Source organism: Eretmochelys imbricata, chromosome 1 (assembly GCF_965152235.1).
Source record: "Eretmochelys imbricata isolate rEreImb1 chromosome 1, rEreImb1.hap1, whole genome shotgun sequence".
NCBI classification, from domain to species: domain Eukaryota; kingdom Metazoa; phylum Chordata; order Testudines; family Cheloniidae; genus Eretmochelys; species Eretmochelys imbricata.
The window spans coordinates 53581494-53597494 of NC_135572.1; the positions used below are offsets into that span (position 1 = coordinate 53581494).

The 16001-nt window shown below is 37.9% G+C and overlaps 1 protein-coding gene across 26 annotated transcripts in view; it reads right to left on the bottom strand.

The window, feature by feature from the left end:
- SUPT20H (SPT20 homolog, SAGA complex component) overlaps nt 1-16001 on the bottom strand; it is a 63001-nt gene that overhangs the window by 26879 nt on the left and 20121 nt on the right. For 16 of the 26 annotated variants that reach the window (XR_013345181.1, XR_013345178.1, XM_077810498.1 and 13 more), the window contains 6 exons: nt 8711-8840; nt 3964-4067; nt 3165-3281; nt 2926-2979; nt 1869-2008; nt 61-217 (listed from right to left, as the gene is read on the bottom strand). Coding sequence is in view for 24 of the 26 variants with exons in the window: in XM_077810433.1 (XP_077666559.1) it covers nt 61-217; nt 1869-2008; nt 2926-2979; nt 3165-3281; nt 3964-4067; nt 8711-8840 (702 nt within the window). In the remaining 2 variants the exon portion in view is untranslated. Of the gene's footprint in view, nt 1-60; nt 218-1868; nt 2009-2925; nt 2980-3164; nt 3282-3963; nt 4068-8710; nt 8841-15075; nt 15142-16001 lie in introns of all 26 variants that reach the window. The other 10 variants (XM_077810507.1, XM_077810608.1, XM_077810542.1 and 7 more) reach the window with 2 other exon arrangements.

Below are 16001 nucleotides of genomic sequence, written 5' to 3' on the forward strand. Positions count from 1 at the left end.
ACTAATGATTAACAATAAATAAATAAAACTGTTCGCCCATCTAACTTGCAATGTACTTACATTTCCAGCTTTAGAAATTTTGAGGTCGTACTGCTGGGCCCCTTTCCTTTCCTTTCTTTTCTGTAAGTAGTCAAGTAGTCTGAGTTGAGGTGGAGTTGGACAATGTGCCACATCCTGCTGCCGATTCAGAGATGACCTGGAGTATCTCTTGAAACACCTATGGAATATTGAGAAGTGTGCTTGTAAAACAACAGACTGAAACATGCTACACAGGAAAAAGCTAGTCACGTAACGAAAAGATGTCCTGTGCAATATGCTGTTTAAACTGTCATCTTTTATGCTGTTGCATAACACATAACTGTGATCCATCTACTTTTAAACATGTTATTGTTCTTATGAGCCTCAAGGTCAAAACATTTGTAGCAAATATTCTTGGAATAAAAATTATGATGGAAGAATTTTGTGAATTTTGACAGCAGTTAAAATATTACAGAAAACTGAATATTGTTCAGATTTATTTCATCTTGCCAAACCTTTGTGCAAAACCTACAAAAAGTTAAATTACATTAAAATATAAGACAGCACTGCCACTCTCTCCAGCCCAGACAGGATCCTTAGCTATGTTAGTATTATACCGTACACTTGTAGTCATGAAGGCTTCTAATACAATCACACTGAAGTTAGCACATTAATTGATTTAGCTAATCTCTGCACACCTGAGCACCTAATATCCATTTTGACACCTACTTTGTTAATTCTAGCAGATCATTTATATATTTTACATGTTACTGAGCATACATATATATAAGTAAAATAACTGTGAACCATTTCAGGCTACTGTAAAATAGTTGTGAACACACAACCATACACAAAAATGAAGCTATTCTAACAGATTGTATAGTTGTTTGGAGCCACACTGCTCTTAAAATCATTCAGACACTAATCCTCCAAACAATGATATACATGCTTAACTTTAAGCACATGAACAGTTCCACTGACTATTTAAAATTCAGCTTGTGCATAAATGTTTACAGGATCGAAACCTTCTGCATGACACTGATGCTCTAAATTTGTTGCCCATTTAAGCAATAGAAAATCAAATTAATTGTGCTGGATTTTATCCTGTTATGTAGTTGAATATTTTTTCTAGTTTATAAATTAAAGTCAGGTCATGAAAATAAGATCCCATGTTCATAAAATAAAACCTGTGAAATATTATCCTGGTGAACCATAGCCTTTAATTCATTTTTTGCAAAGAAGTACAAGGAAGGTTTAAGATGAAACATTTTTAACACCATATACTCATATTTAACATTGTTCACAGCCGCCATCTGCCTCACCTCACATTTTGATTATAAGCCATGGCAAAAATATGGACATGACCATAAGAGAGCAATACAATTTGGTATTCATTCAGTATGGCATTGTAAGAAAATAATCCATGTGCATATATTATATATATACACACACTACATATACACTTAATATATTACCAGCTGCAATTTAGTATAATCCATGGCTTAATAGGCCTTAGAGTATTTCCTATTTGGAAGAGATTGCAAAAGCATTACACAGAACAAGTACTTAATAAGATTCAGATTACAAGTAATAACTGATACTGTTATAAGACAAACTTTTGACTTTCCTTAAAAATATTTTTTCCAAGAGTCCTTCTTAAAACTTTAATGTATTAAAAATAAAATAAAAATTTCCAAAGAGTTTCAAAGCTTGTCTAATTTAAATGAATTTAGTCACTGGTCATGAACATACATGTTAGTGCATGATTTTTCTTATTTTTTCTTTAAAGTGATCTGTAAAATTCTAAACAGGTTTATATATGTCCTGACATATCACAGACTAATTATTACCGTTTCATTGGGCGAGTGTTCATCTTCTGCTTGTTATAGAGGAGTCTGTTTGCTGTGCAGGTTACTGCTATTGAAGGATCAAGACACAAAGGCTCTGCTGTAGCCAAGATAAGTTGGCTCTCAAGTAGAAGTTTGTCTTCCTATAATATATGCAAATTTTAATTATGTAAAAAACGTGGAAGTTTTGTATATCTATATAGGCTTTTATTTCATGCTAATCATCATGGTATCTGACTGTGTGTATACATATGCACGCACATGCACGCACAATTTGATAACTTTGTTTTGGATTGTTAACTCAGGAAAATATAATATTTATTGTTTAGGAATCATGAAATCATTATGCTCTATTGTAGGTTGAGGAACTTCTAGATTTTTTTTACAGAAAAAAAGGACAAATACTGAGAAGTAAATGTTTTTACACATACACACACACACATTACAAGCAATAAGCAAATCAGCAGTCTGTTTGTCAATGATGTATCTTGATGAGGAGGCAGAGTTTCTATTTTACTACAACTGATATATATGAGACAACCGATACTGGTTGTGGCAAAGAACTTGAATATGCCTGTGCTTCTCTGCAGATGTATTTTGCCACTAGTAACTTCTGTTGTATTAAACCAACTAGAATTGCATAATCCTAGTTTCACTCTGCTATCAGTACCAGTGGGAAGGTGCTTCTACACAGGAGAATAGTATAGTGTTATAGAGTCCTTCTTCATATGCCAACCTGGGCCTACATGATGAAGATGATGGAGGGTGAGGAGGGTAGACTAGTTAGACTATCTCTAATTTTGTCATCCTATATAATCAAAGATTAAGTGCTAAGCATCTTCAACACATATTGTCTTCTGTGTGAGTTGAGGGTGCTCAGCATCTCGCAAGATCAGACTGCTAGTGAGCTAATTTGGCACATCTCTAGATCATTAAACAGACTCTCAATCACCCTAAAATAACCCAAAGGTCTGTACAATGTCAGTTTAATATAATTAGCAAAACTGCTTTGTTCCATCCTTTATATCATTGTAAGGTTTAAATTTACATGGAAACTCACCTGTGTCCATTTGTGGTTGTCACTCGTTAGAGAATGCACATCACAAACTAAAGTCTGGAAAAATAGGCAAATTTTTGGTTACTTTTCAAATAAATATGATTGTAATATATTTGTATATAAATTATATAAAATATTTAAAAGTGATGGCTAATTTCTATTATGACATTTATCTTAAAGAGTGAGAAAAGGGGGATCCCACTCAGGGTAGTTTAAACCATTTAATTTGATGTACCTCTTACCTGCATTGTTGGACGCAGAAGAACATGCTTGCTTTGGTATGTTGGAGATTTCATGTTACCAGACTGCCTGTAGTCACGTATTTCTGCTATGACACACCCACAATGAAAAATATTAACCTGTTTGAAACAAACAAAAATATTTCTCTAAATATATATATTATATAATTATCTCAGGACCCACCATTGTAATTTATTCTTTTGGCCACTCATGCAATGCTCTTATAGCTCATTGTGAACTCCTGTTATGTTTTCGCTCTGTAAATATATATACCCCATCCAGACATAAAACCAAATTCATCCCCAGCATAGGATGGTGTCATTTCTGCCGAGGTCAGTGGGAGTTGTACAGTTGTTTCTGCTTGCATAATGTGGTCCTTGGTGCTGTGCTTATTATTACGATGGCTAAACCAGTAAAGAGTTCTAAACCACTAGGCATTGTCAAGTGTAGTGATCCTTAGAACACACCCAGACAGGTCCAACACCCAAGCTCCAAAAGAGCATATTAACATTAAGACAGAAAACATTACTACCTACATTTATGAAATTCCAATCTCAAACATTTCACTACAGTGCACTTTTCTGGTGCATAACAGCCACAGGGGTTTGTCATGTTAGACTAAACCATGGCAAAAAATGTGCATGAATTCATTTGTTTTGGATGCTAACAAGGTATTTTATTTTGGACACTAAAAGAATTATGACCCTGATGCTTCAAAATGCTCATTGCTGGTGCACCGAGCCCTTCACCTGATCAGAGACTGATCAAAAGAATAACCCTTCATTGTAAAGACTTTCTTACCTGAGATTTTTCTAAAAGATCCACCAAAATAGGTGGCAGCTCCTCTGCATCCAAATATTCAAGGAGTTCACCTTCCTCATAAGGCAGTCGAATGGTCTCAGAATCTGAATTCAAACAAATAATGCAATGCCTTATCTATTTCTTCCCACTACAGCTTCAGAAGTAAAATGCTAAATATAAACATGTTAAAAAGAAAAAGTGGGGCTGTTGAAAACTATCCCAAATCCCAATGTTCTTTGCATAATATCCATTTTCATGCTTTTGACTATATTTCCAAGCCATTTAATATTGGCTTTATCCAGCTCTCATTGCAGTAAATGGCAAAACTCTTATTTATCTCTATAAGAGCAGAATTTGGCCACCAAATGAGTTCTCTGTAAACCTAAACTACAGGGAGACAGGAAATCTGTGTCTTTCAGTACTAGCAAGTAGAACTAATTCAGCAATAAATGATAGAAAAAACAAACGAAAACAAACGAAGTAGTGCAAACAACCCTAAAGTATTCATCCCTGATCCTGCAAACACTTATGCACTTGCTTAACTTCAAGCAGATAAGTAATCCCATTGGCTTCAATGAGACTACTCACTACTGAAAGTTAAGTATGTACATAAGTGTTTGCAGGATCGAGGGCTACATGTTTCAACAATAACATAGTCCCTATATGGACAAAACTAAATTTCCTGTTTGTTGTAGGAAGTGCAGAATGCTGCTTTCCAAATCTGTCTCACCTGATATTTGCCTTGAACTGGGTGACAGAAGTAACACAATGTATTAAAGAAATTGCTAATTTATTTTTTAAGAAATCACCTAAAAATTGTCTATTCTTTCATCTCAGAGAGGTGATTAAGAAAAAGCAGAAAGCCTACAAGGAGTGGAAGATGGGAGGGATCAGCAAGGAAAGCAACCTTATTGAGGTCAGAACATGTAGGGATAAAGTGAGAAAGGCCAAAAGCCATGTAGAGTTGGACCTTGCAAAGGGAATTAAAACCAACAGTAAAAAGTTCTATAGCCATATAAATAAGAAGAAAACAAAGAAAGAAGAAGTGGGACCGTTAAACACTGAGGATGGAGTGGAGGTGAAAGATAACCTAGGCATGGCCCAATATCTAAACAAATACTTTGTCTCAGTCTTTAATGAGATTAATGGGGAGGTTAGGGATAATGGTAGGATGACAAATGGGAATGAGGATATGGAGGTAGATATTACCACATCCGAGGTAACAGCGTAATGGGACTAAATCGGGGGGCCCAGACAATCTTCATCCAAGAATATTAAAGGAACTGGCACATGAAATTGCGAGCCCATTAGCAAGAATTTTTAATGAATCTGTAAACTCATATGTTTACAGATTGTACCATATGACTGGAGAACTGCTAACATAGTTCCTAGTTTTAAGAAAGGGAAAAAAAGTGATCCCGGTAACTACAGGCCTGTTAGTTTGACATCTGTAGTATGCAAGGTCTTGGAAAAATTTTGAAGGAGAAAGTAGTTAAGGACATTGAGGTCAACGATAATTGGGACAAAATACAACATGGTTTTACAAAAGGTAGATCATGCCAAACCAACCTGATTTCCTTCTTTGAGAAGGTAACACATTTTTTAGACAAAGGAAATGCAATAGATCTAATTTACCTCAATTTCAGTAAGGCATTTGATATGGTTCCACATGGGGAATTATTAGCGAAATTGGAAAAGATGGGGATCAATATGAAAACTGAAAGGTGGACAATGAACTGGTTAAAGGGGAGACTACAGTGGGTCATACTGAAAGGTGAACTGTCAGGCTGGAAGGAGGTTACTAGAGGAGTTCCTCAGGGATCGGTTTTGGGACCAATCTTATTTAATCGTTTTATTACTGACCTTGGCACAAAAAGTGGGAATGTGCTAATAAAGTCTGCAGATGACACAAAGCTGGGAGGTATTGCCAATACAGAGAAAGACTGGGATATCATACAGGAAGATCTGGATGACCTTGTAAACTGGAGTAATACTAATAGGATGAAATTTAAGAGTGAAAAGTGCAAAGTCATGCATTTAGGGATTAATAACAAGAATTTTTGTTATAAGCTGGGGACGCATCACTTGGAAGTAACAGAGGAGGAGAAAGACCTCAGAGTATTGTTGGCTCACAGGATGACTATGAGCCGCCAATGTGATATGGCCGTGAAAAAAACTAAACTAATGCAGTCTTGAGATGCATCAGGCGAGGTATTTCCAGTAGAGATAAGGAGGTGTTAGTACCGTTATACAAGGCACTGGGGAGACCTCATCTGGAATACTGTGTGCAGTTCTGGTCTCCCATGTTTAAGAAAGATGAATTTAAACTGGAACAGGTACAGAGAAGGACTACTAGGATGATCCGAGGAATGGAAAATCTGTCTTATGAAAGGAGACTCAAAGAGCTTGGCTTGTTTAGCCTAAACAAAAGAAGGCTGAGGGGAGATAGGATTGCTCTCTATAAATATATCAGAGGGATAAATACCAGGGAGGGAGAGGAATTATTTAAGCTCAGCACCAATGTGGACACAAGAACAAATGGATATAAACTGGCCATCAGGAAGTATAGACTTGAAATTAGACGAAGGTTTCTAACCATCAGAGGAATGAAGTTCTGGAACAGCCTTCCACGGGTAGCAGTGGGGGAAAAAGACATATCTGGCTTCAGGACTAAGCTTGATAAGTTTATGGAGGGGATGGTATGATGGGATAGCCTAATTTTGGCAATTAACTGATCTTTGACTATTAGCTGTAAATATGCCAAATGGCCTGTGATGGGATGTTAGATGGAGTGGGATCTGAGTTACTACAGAGAATTCTTTCCTGGGTGTCTGGCTGGTGAGTCTTGCCGACATGCTCAGGGTTTAGCTGATCGCCATATTTGGGGTCGGGAAGGAATTTTCCTCCAGGGCACATTGGCAGAGGCCCTGGGGGTTTTTCGCCTTCCTCTGCAGATTGGGGCACGGGGTCACTTGCTGGAGGATTCTCTTCACCTTGAAGTCTTTAAACCATGATTTGAGGACTTCAGTAGCTCAGACATAGGTTAGGGGTTTGTTACAGGAGTGGGTGGGTGAGATTCTGTGGCCTGCATTGTGCAGGAGGTCAGACTAGACAATCATAATGGTCCCTTCTGACCTTAAAGTCTATGATTCTATGATTATATTTTACTGTAGAAATTTTTATTTAAATATCTTGTTTTCCCAAAGGATGCTCTACAATATGATTAATATTCTGAAGTTCCTGTTCCTGGCTAAAAGGTACAAAACAGTTTTAATTAGGCTTATATTTTCAGAAGTGACTAGTGATTTTGGGTACCTGAGTTTTACCTGATAAAACCTAAAAGGGCTTGATTGTCATGAAATGTTGAGAGCCACCCCTTTGAAAATCAGGACATTTTAGGTGTCTCAAATTGGGCACATAAAATCACTAGTCACTTTTGAAAACGTTCCTCCTTAATTATAAACACAGTTGATAGTACCACCTACAATTAAGGTTACCTGACATTTCCCATTTTAAGACCCTCTTTTTAGCTGCGTATAATTTTACCAAATTGAACCACATGGGCTGAAATTTCCTATGTTTTGTGTCTGCTTAAGGCTGAATTTTCCTCGAAAGTTTTTTTTTTTTTTTTTTAAATGGCTCAGTGAGATTAGGGAAAAAATGAGATTAAGGGAAAATCTGTTGTTTTGCCCAGGTTAAAAAAAATTCTTATAACTGTTTCGCTGAGAATCTCTAGTGCCTCTGTGCTTTGGAACAGGGACTTGAAGTTTGGCAGGAGCATTGCTTTTTGCTGTTCCCCTGGAAAAGTTCCCAAATTTGGCTAAGTTATAAAACTTTGAAAAAAAATTAAGTTCACACATACTTAGCAGAGACTTAGTAAAAGTTGGCAGCTAAATGCTCTGAAGAGTCCATCTTGACTGGGCCTGTTCCAGCCCAGGGCTACATGAGCTGAGAAGATCTTCCCCTGCCATTGCTGCACCCAGCTGCTGTGGGCCATCACAGCACCCAGCACAGAACAGAGAGCAGGACAACTGTCTTTCCAGTTCCCCCAATGCTCACCCAGCTGGGATTCAGGCAGCATGTAGGAAGCAACTTAACTTGAGTGCAGAGGGGATGAATTGGACCTGAGTGTGTAGGAGTAGTGGAGGGAATAGATTGGGACAAGCAACCCAGAGGAGGAAGGAAGATTAGGATGAGGAACACAGAGAGGAAAGTGCCCGAGACGGGATGAGGAGCTGGGGGCAGCAGAGACTGGAACTGCCTGGGCAATGGACCTTGGAGAAGACTAGAACTTGAACAGGGAGAGTGGGCCTGGCTAGGCAAAGAGACTTGGAAAGACTGGGACAAGAAGACTGGCAGGGGATGAAGGACTGGGACAGGCTGGATTTAAGTAGTAGAGGCCAAACACACCTGAAAAGGGATGAATTTGTCTCTGGATAAATAAATGTTATATACCAAATTAAGGACTATTCAGAGGGCTAAAGCTTGCTAATTTAGAGTTTATTCCTATGCTCATATGAGCATCATCCATGATCAGGTGTTTGGACATTTTTAGTTCAAGAATAGAATTGTACAGAAGATTGCTTTAGAACAGAATGCTTTGTGGATACAGACTAACACGGCTACCCCTCTGATACTTAGAACAGAAACAAGTACCAAATGCAAGCAGCCAGCATGGCTCATATTGACTAACTAGCATTTGTAAAGCACTTTGAAGATGAAAAGAATTAAACAGCAAGAATATTACCTGATCCATTTTTTCCCCTAAGCATCAGCGAATAACCCTCATTCCCTGGATAGAGGTTCACTACCAGACATGACAAAGTCTCCTGCATAACCAGCTTCTCAAGTAAGTTCACATTTCGCCTCAGCTTCTGCTTTAAAAGTAAAGAGTGCTCATGAAAATAATCAATAAAATCAAGTAATTAATAATATGACATTGTTAACAAAAATAAATAAATAAGAAGGTGAAATTATTAGAGAATGCTGAACATAGTTTACCTTAGTGTCAAGGTATAGATTTAAAGAAGCCAAGTATTTAAACAAACACACAATATGGTACATTCATGAAGTAAAGTAATGCAAACTGCATACCTTTAAAAAAAAAAAAAAGATTTGAGAAAAATCACTCAGTTGGCTCTTTTTAATCCTTTTCACACCTAGGTCCACAGTTAATATGGTTATAATCTAAGAATACCCCCTATGCTATAACCCCATAAACCTACTCTGTATATTTATTTAATAAATTGTAAATTTAACCAAATGGCACTTTTTGACCAAAGAACAAACAGGCCTTCAGAAATTCTTAACAGCAAAAGTTTCCCTCCAGATTTACAGTATGACTATAGAATCTGGAAGCTTTCCTAGTTGCATTGCCTTGCCTAAATTTGCTGAAATCTGGTTCAAGTGCTACAATAACTTTTCACTATTATTCGTAAGGAGGTTCCTGTTCACTAACAACAGTCAAAGATGTGAATGACCTATTTGCCCCTCTTCCCCGCCCTGTGCCCACTACACTTTCAGCTACTCAAAGTCCTTGGCAACAAAAGGGTATTAATTTTTTAAGCCCGAGATTTCTCTTTTTCTCCTTCTATCTTTATTTTATGGTTGAAGGCTAAGGTTGGGTAGAGGTGCTGCTTAAATGAAATGCATCATGAGTCACATCCAGAGAATAAACAAAAGTTTCACCACCATTGTCTTCTCCTACAAGGACCCAACACATCAGATGTGGGAAGACTGGGGGAAAAAACATCAATGTGCTACCACTTTTTTCTAGGGGAAATATTTCTGAGGGGAAAGGGAAAACAGATGGAGGAAGGAGTGTTGCTGCTAAGCCAAGAGGCTATTTTATCAGGGCTGCAGGAAGAATGGGGGAAAAACTGTGGATCACATCTTGCCTAGCTCTGGGCTGACTGCCAGGAGCCTTTCCCGTGCCTCTCAAACTCATAAATGTTGGTAAAAACTGCATGTTCCCCTATCTAACACACTTGAGAGAGACATGCAGGCAACAACAGAGGAATGGATGAAACAGCATAGTTTCTGCTGCATGGAAAAGAGACAGGGAAGAAACCAGTTAGGGTGACCAGATGTCCTGATTTTATAGGGACTGTCCCCATATTTGGGGCTTTTTCTTACATAGGCTCCTATTATCCCCCACCCCGTGTCCCGATTTTTCACACTTGCTGTCTGGTCACCCTAAAACCAACTCCTGCCAGCAGTGCAAGGCTAGGCTGCTCAAAAGATAAGACTCTTCCCCTGTGGCACTGGAGACATAACCTGCCAGCAATGCAAACCTTTCCATCTACCAGACTCACATGAAACCACAGCTCCAAGTAGGAACAACAGATTGCACATATATTGCTTCCACAGAAGCTCAGTGCTTACAGAATTGGGGATGAGGCTGCTACACCTTCAGCTGAGTTGAGATTCGAATAATAATGTAAGAGCACAACTGTCCTAGTGAAGCAACAAAAAGGTACACTTGGTTTGTGTGCTTGAGAGGAAGAGCCCCAATCTCAGCCCAACCCATTCACCTAGCTCAAGCAATGTTCTCCTTACGTGTAGTGCTTTGTTTAAAAAACAAACAAAACTTCCCACAATCACAAGAACAGCCATATCGGGTCAGGCCCATGGTCCATCTAACCCAGTATCCTGTCTCTGACAGAGGATCAGCCTAGGATTGCTTCCCTTTGGGAGGAATTCTTATCAAATGTTGCTCTTGTTTTCAAGAAAAGGTCTGTTTTCAGTATTGGACAATTATGTTCCTTTCATTCTTGGTAATAGTGTAGCTCAAGATTTCCAGTCACATGACAAGGCATGTTAACTTGAGAGTACTCAAATTCTGCAGGACTAAACTCAGGAACAAAGTCTTTGCTGTTATTTAACAGAGATCAACAGGAAATGAATTTCAGATAATTGGATTTTATAATACTCAGTACCACACAGTGTTTTGTATCTTGTCACAATGATCTAAAGCACTCAAAGAATAAACAAGATCTCCATCTCTGTGTTCAGGGAACAGAATTATGACATTTTCTAATTCTGTTCTGGTGTGTAAATACCATGCAGCAGCGACTCAGTTCATCAAGTGAAAAGCACTATTTTATGCTAAGCATGGGCAAGTGAGTAACTTCATCAACTGATCACTTCTGACAGAATTACTACCTGTAGGCAGAATTAGATACATAATTCACTTCAGAAGTGTATCCAAAGTGTCCCCTTAATAATGGAAAACAGGGATCTATATTTTTAAGGGAGGGAGTTGTCCCCGAATTAACGATGAGTACAATTATAATGGTAATTCCATTGTAAATCTAATTTAATTCAGCTAACCACATGCAATTGTATGTGAATGACAAATTAATTTTATTTTTTCCAGATATATTCTTGCGAGTAAGTAGTTGTTCAGTTGCATTTTCTTATCTTTTTTGGCCCGCTGAGGCTAAAATAAGATATTTTTGACATCAGGTTCACATTATCCATTCTGGATTGAACTATTTAAATCAACTTTTGAAGCATAAAGTGAGAGTGGGTTTGCAATATGAACTGGTGCTTGTAAGTACAAGATTTCAGAATCAGTTCCAGTAAAAACATCAATTTCTCCATTGAGCTGGCTGCTAGGAATGCTGGCTCAGGACTGGCCGTAGTGGGCCCGCTGGCTGCTGCTAGGATGTATGTGCCAGATTTGGGGGTGATAAGTCCTTTTCTGTTTTCCCCTGCCTACCTCCACTTGGCACTCAGCAAGAGTAGAGAGTAAGAGCTTCATGTTTGGCCCAAGTGTGAGGGGCCAGTTACAAAGCAGCAAGCAAGAGGTAGAGAGTGGTTTCTTTTCCCTCCCCTGTCTTTTGCTGGGGCCCAATAACTACTACATACTATAAAGGACAGCTAGCCTTTTTCTGTCTCAAATCAGATCTAGGACAGGGGTTCTCAAACTGGGGGTCTGGACCCCTCAGGGGGTCACAAAGTTATTACATAGGGGATCGCGAGCTGTCAGCCTCCAAACCGCACTTTGCATCCAGCATTTATAATGGGGTTAAATATATAAAAAAATGTTTTTAATTTATATGGGGGGGGGGTCACACTCAGAGACTTCCTATGTTAAAGAGTTCAGAGTAGCAGCCGTGTTAGTCTGTATTCGCAAAAAGAAAAGGAGTACTTGTGGCGCCTTAGAGACTAATGTATGGTAACACCCATTGTTTCATGTTCTCTATGTATATAAATCTCCCCACTGTATTTTCCACTGAATGCATCCAATGAAGTGAGCTGTAGCTCACGAAAGCTTATGCTCAAATAAATTTGTTAGTCTCTAAGGTGCCACAAGTACTCCTGTTCTTTGTATGTTAAAGAGGTCACCAATACAAAAGTTTGAGAACTACTGATCTAGGAGAAATGGTGTTTATTTTTCCTATCCCTGTATTTTTGTACGTCTGTATTTCTCCTATCCCTGCCTAACAGTAAAGCATTCAGTCAAGTATTTTATTAGCCCACCGGAACATCACTTGGAGAGAAATAAGATTAATTCCAAGATTATGTGTTACTCTTCTTCTCCTGGACCCAAACTTATATTGTTTAAATTTACACTGTCAAAGTTTATTTTTATGACTGATCATCTCTCTTAACATGGCTAAAGTGAATGTTTCTGAAAAGCTGCTCTTGCTGCTTATCAGTTGTCACGTTATTTGGTAGTACACACATATGGAAAAATGCCGCTGCCATCCCCCTGAGGTCATGTTTCATTTTTTTCTTGGGCTGATAGTCACAGCTTTACAGAGATCAGTTGGTACAATTACCATAACTAGAAGCTATTTCTGAAACACAAGCCTACCACTTCACACCAAACACAGGCAAACGCCATCATCAACATTTTAGTTTCAGTAACGGGCCTAAAAATTCCGTTCTCTCTTTCAGTTTATCATGTTTAGAAAAATCTTTATATAAAGCCCAGCAAATTCATACCTGATTCTACTGGCAACAGAAATTAATAGCATAGGATGATCTGCCCTGAATAGATGTATAGTTATGTCATCCTCTGGACATACCACAATTTTAGTCCTGTCACTTTCTCGGCCTTGAAGGCTAAACTTTTTTAGTGTCAAAAACCAAATGGCCTAGTCTGTTCCAGAGCTGATTAGTATGATAAACGAGAGAGAGAGGGCTGCATTATTTTCAGCAATCTGTTTTGTAGTTATACAAGTCAAAGAGACTGGCTCATCATCACTTTCTAATTTCATAGAGCAAAGGGCCTCCTAACCCCATGTTATCTTCTATACAAAAGTGCAATCTCACTGATCCATCCGCAAACATTTTTTGGATGGCTTATTATATACAAGATTTTAAAAACTTTATTAATACATGTTATTCCAGCAATCATAATACTCAGCACTTATACAGCATTCTGAAACATAAATTATGCCTCATACAATGCCTGTGAATTTTTATATCCCTTCTACAGAAAGATAAAGATAAGGGAGAGCGGGCAATTTGCCTACTCACTTGTGTGACTGTAACAGAAAGATGAGAATCCAACAGTTCTGATACATTTTTTTGTGACATTGCAGAAGACATTATGCAAAAGATGAATTCATACCAACACAACTAATGAAGTGCTCCAATTAAAATATGTAAATATTAACATATTTAAAGAGGTAAGGGGGACAGAACACTGAAAGGTTTCAGAGTAACAGCTGCGTTAGTCTGTATTCGCAAAAAGAAAAAGGAGGACTTGTGGCACCTTAGAGACTAACAAATTTATTTGAGCATAAGCTTTTGTGAGCTACAGCTCAGAAAACCATAAGAGCATTTTTGTTTAAAAACCGATTCCTCACAAGGGCTGTGCTTTGACCTATATCCCATAATAACTGAGAACAGCATAATTAGGACAGAAAGCAATTTATAGGCCAGGACCTTTTCCAGGATTATAAACACTTATGGAATTCTTTTATACACTATGTATTTAAAAGTACTTCATTCAGGACAAGCAGTTAATAATTTGTTTCCATTTTAATTATTTGACACGACTGTTTTATTTCTTCACATGGTGACAGAGATTTTCTTCTGTTCATGCAATGGAAGCCTGAAGTCTTCACACAGCATCTTCCTTCCCAAAAATAAGTCACTTGTGTTGCTCTATATGAGGTCTACAGTTCCGGGGGGGAAAATGGCTCAAAGTAGCTAAACCAAGAAGTTTGGAATTCTCCCTTGAGTACATTTTAACTAGTTTTCCAATCTTGAAGAGACAACATGTCCAGAGACATTGTAACAATATAGCATATATGCTCTAGTTCATCCACAAATTATTGGGCTGAATATAGGAATTAGTGAGTAACAGTGTTATGCAGGAGATTAGACTAAAATTTCCCTTCTAGTCTTAAAACTCTTCTGCCATTTTGATCAGTAGTTTTCATCTAGAGTTTTTATTTTCCTAACATAATCAAGATCTGATTAATTATCCACAGACTATGAAGCATCCAGCGGCTATTTAGCATGGTAAATATGTATCTATAACACGCAGATTAGCAGAAGTTTAAAAGACTATCTCCAGGATAAAAGTCTGTTTTCAAAGTTTAACTTATTTCTTGTTTTTATAAGGAATTGCCTGTGCAGTAGGGATCCACCACTTCTAAAAAAACATTAACATTTCTGTTTGGACATTAAGAGTGATCTCATCCCCTTCTCCGCAATTTCCTGCCAATAGTTATAAGAATAGGCTTAGTCCCATTCTTCCTGAGGGAGACCACCTCTGAACCAAACAATCACTCTTTAAAGATTAACCACAAAGTTAGTGTCATGTCCTATGCTTTTAAGAATGTATAAAGACTGCTCCAAATTCCTGCATTTATTTGCCTTGGATTCTTTTTGGATTGGACTTTTTTTTTTTGTTTTAGTCATTAGAAATAGCAGGTCATGGTTTCTCTTCTGGAGGGACTTCAAATGATTTTTTCAGTGACCCTTGTGGCCCTTCTAACCTGATGATTCTATGACTTGGGAACAATAGTTAGAGATCATAGAAGCTAACAGAACCAAGAAGTTGAAGCCTCAGACCCAGCCCCATAGACAACAGGGGAGGAAAAAATTGAACCAAATTAAGCCATACTAAAAGAGAGCACTACTCACACAGACTGCAGTTACAGTTGTGCTTGCTTCCCCCAGAGCTTAATTTGGTGTGTGGAATGTCAAATGCTAAGGAAAAAAGAGACAGGCTTTAATATTCTTAATTTAAAACAACAGACTTCTTAAATGTTGAGGCTGCCTACATGTATAATAAAGGAACAGTATTTGACAAACTGTTTTAGTTTTATAGCTAATCTTGAAGCTAAATTTTCTAAGAATAAACTCAAAATAAATGCTATGGACTGAACAAAATTTGCCAGATTACTAGAGTTAAATTAGGGGGAATATATTTTCACACATACAGTCTTGTAACCAACTGTATTCTCATCCAACTTCTTCCTCATGCTAACAGTAGTTCATAATTCTATAGCCAGATAAGCAGGCATTGAGAGTGAACTTCTATCTAATCACAGAACACTGTCTAGCCCTGTATGATGTTCATTGCAGCAACAGATCTGCCTACACCAAGCAAGCGTATCATTTCTTAGATTCCAAGGCCAGAAGGGACCACTGTGATCATGGAGTCTGACCTTCTGTACAACACAGGTCATAAAACATCCCCTGAATAATTCCTAGAGCATAGCTTTTAGAAAACATCAGTCTTGATTTAGACATTATCAGTAATGGAGAATCACCACAACCCTTGGTAAATTGTTCCAATGGTAATTTATTTTCACAGTCAAATTCACACTTTATTTCCAGCGTGATTTGTCTAGCTGCAACTTCCAGCCACTGGATCATATTATACTTTTCTCTGATTGACTGATGTTAGGCTGAGAGACTTAAATTACCTTAGTCATGCCGTTTAACCTTTGTAAATATTGGCATGAGATTAACTTTTTCCAGTCTTCTGGAACTTCCATAGTACTCCCAACACTTATTGAAAAATCAACATTAACAGTCCAGCAAATGTTTTTGAGTCCAGGCAG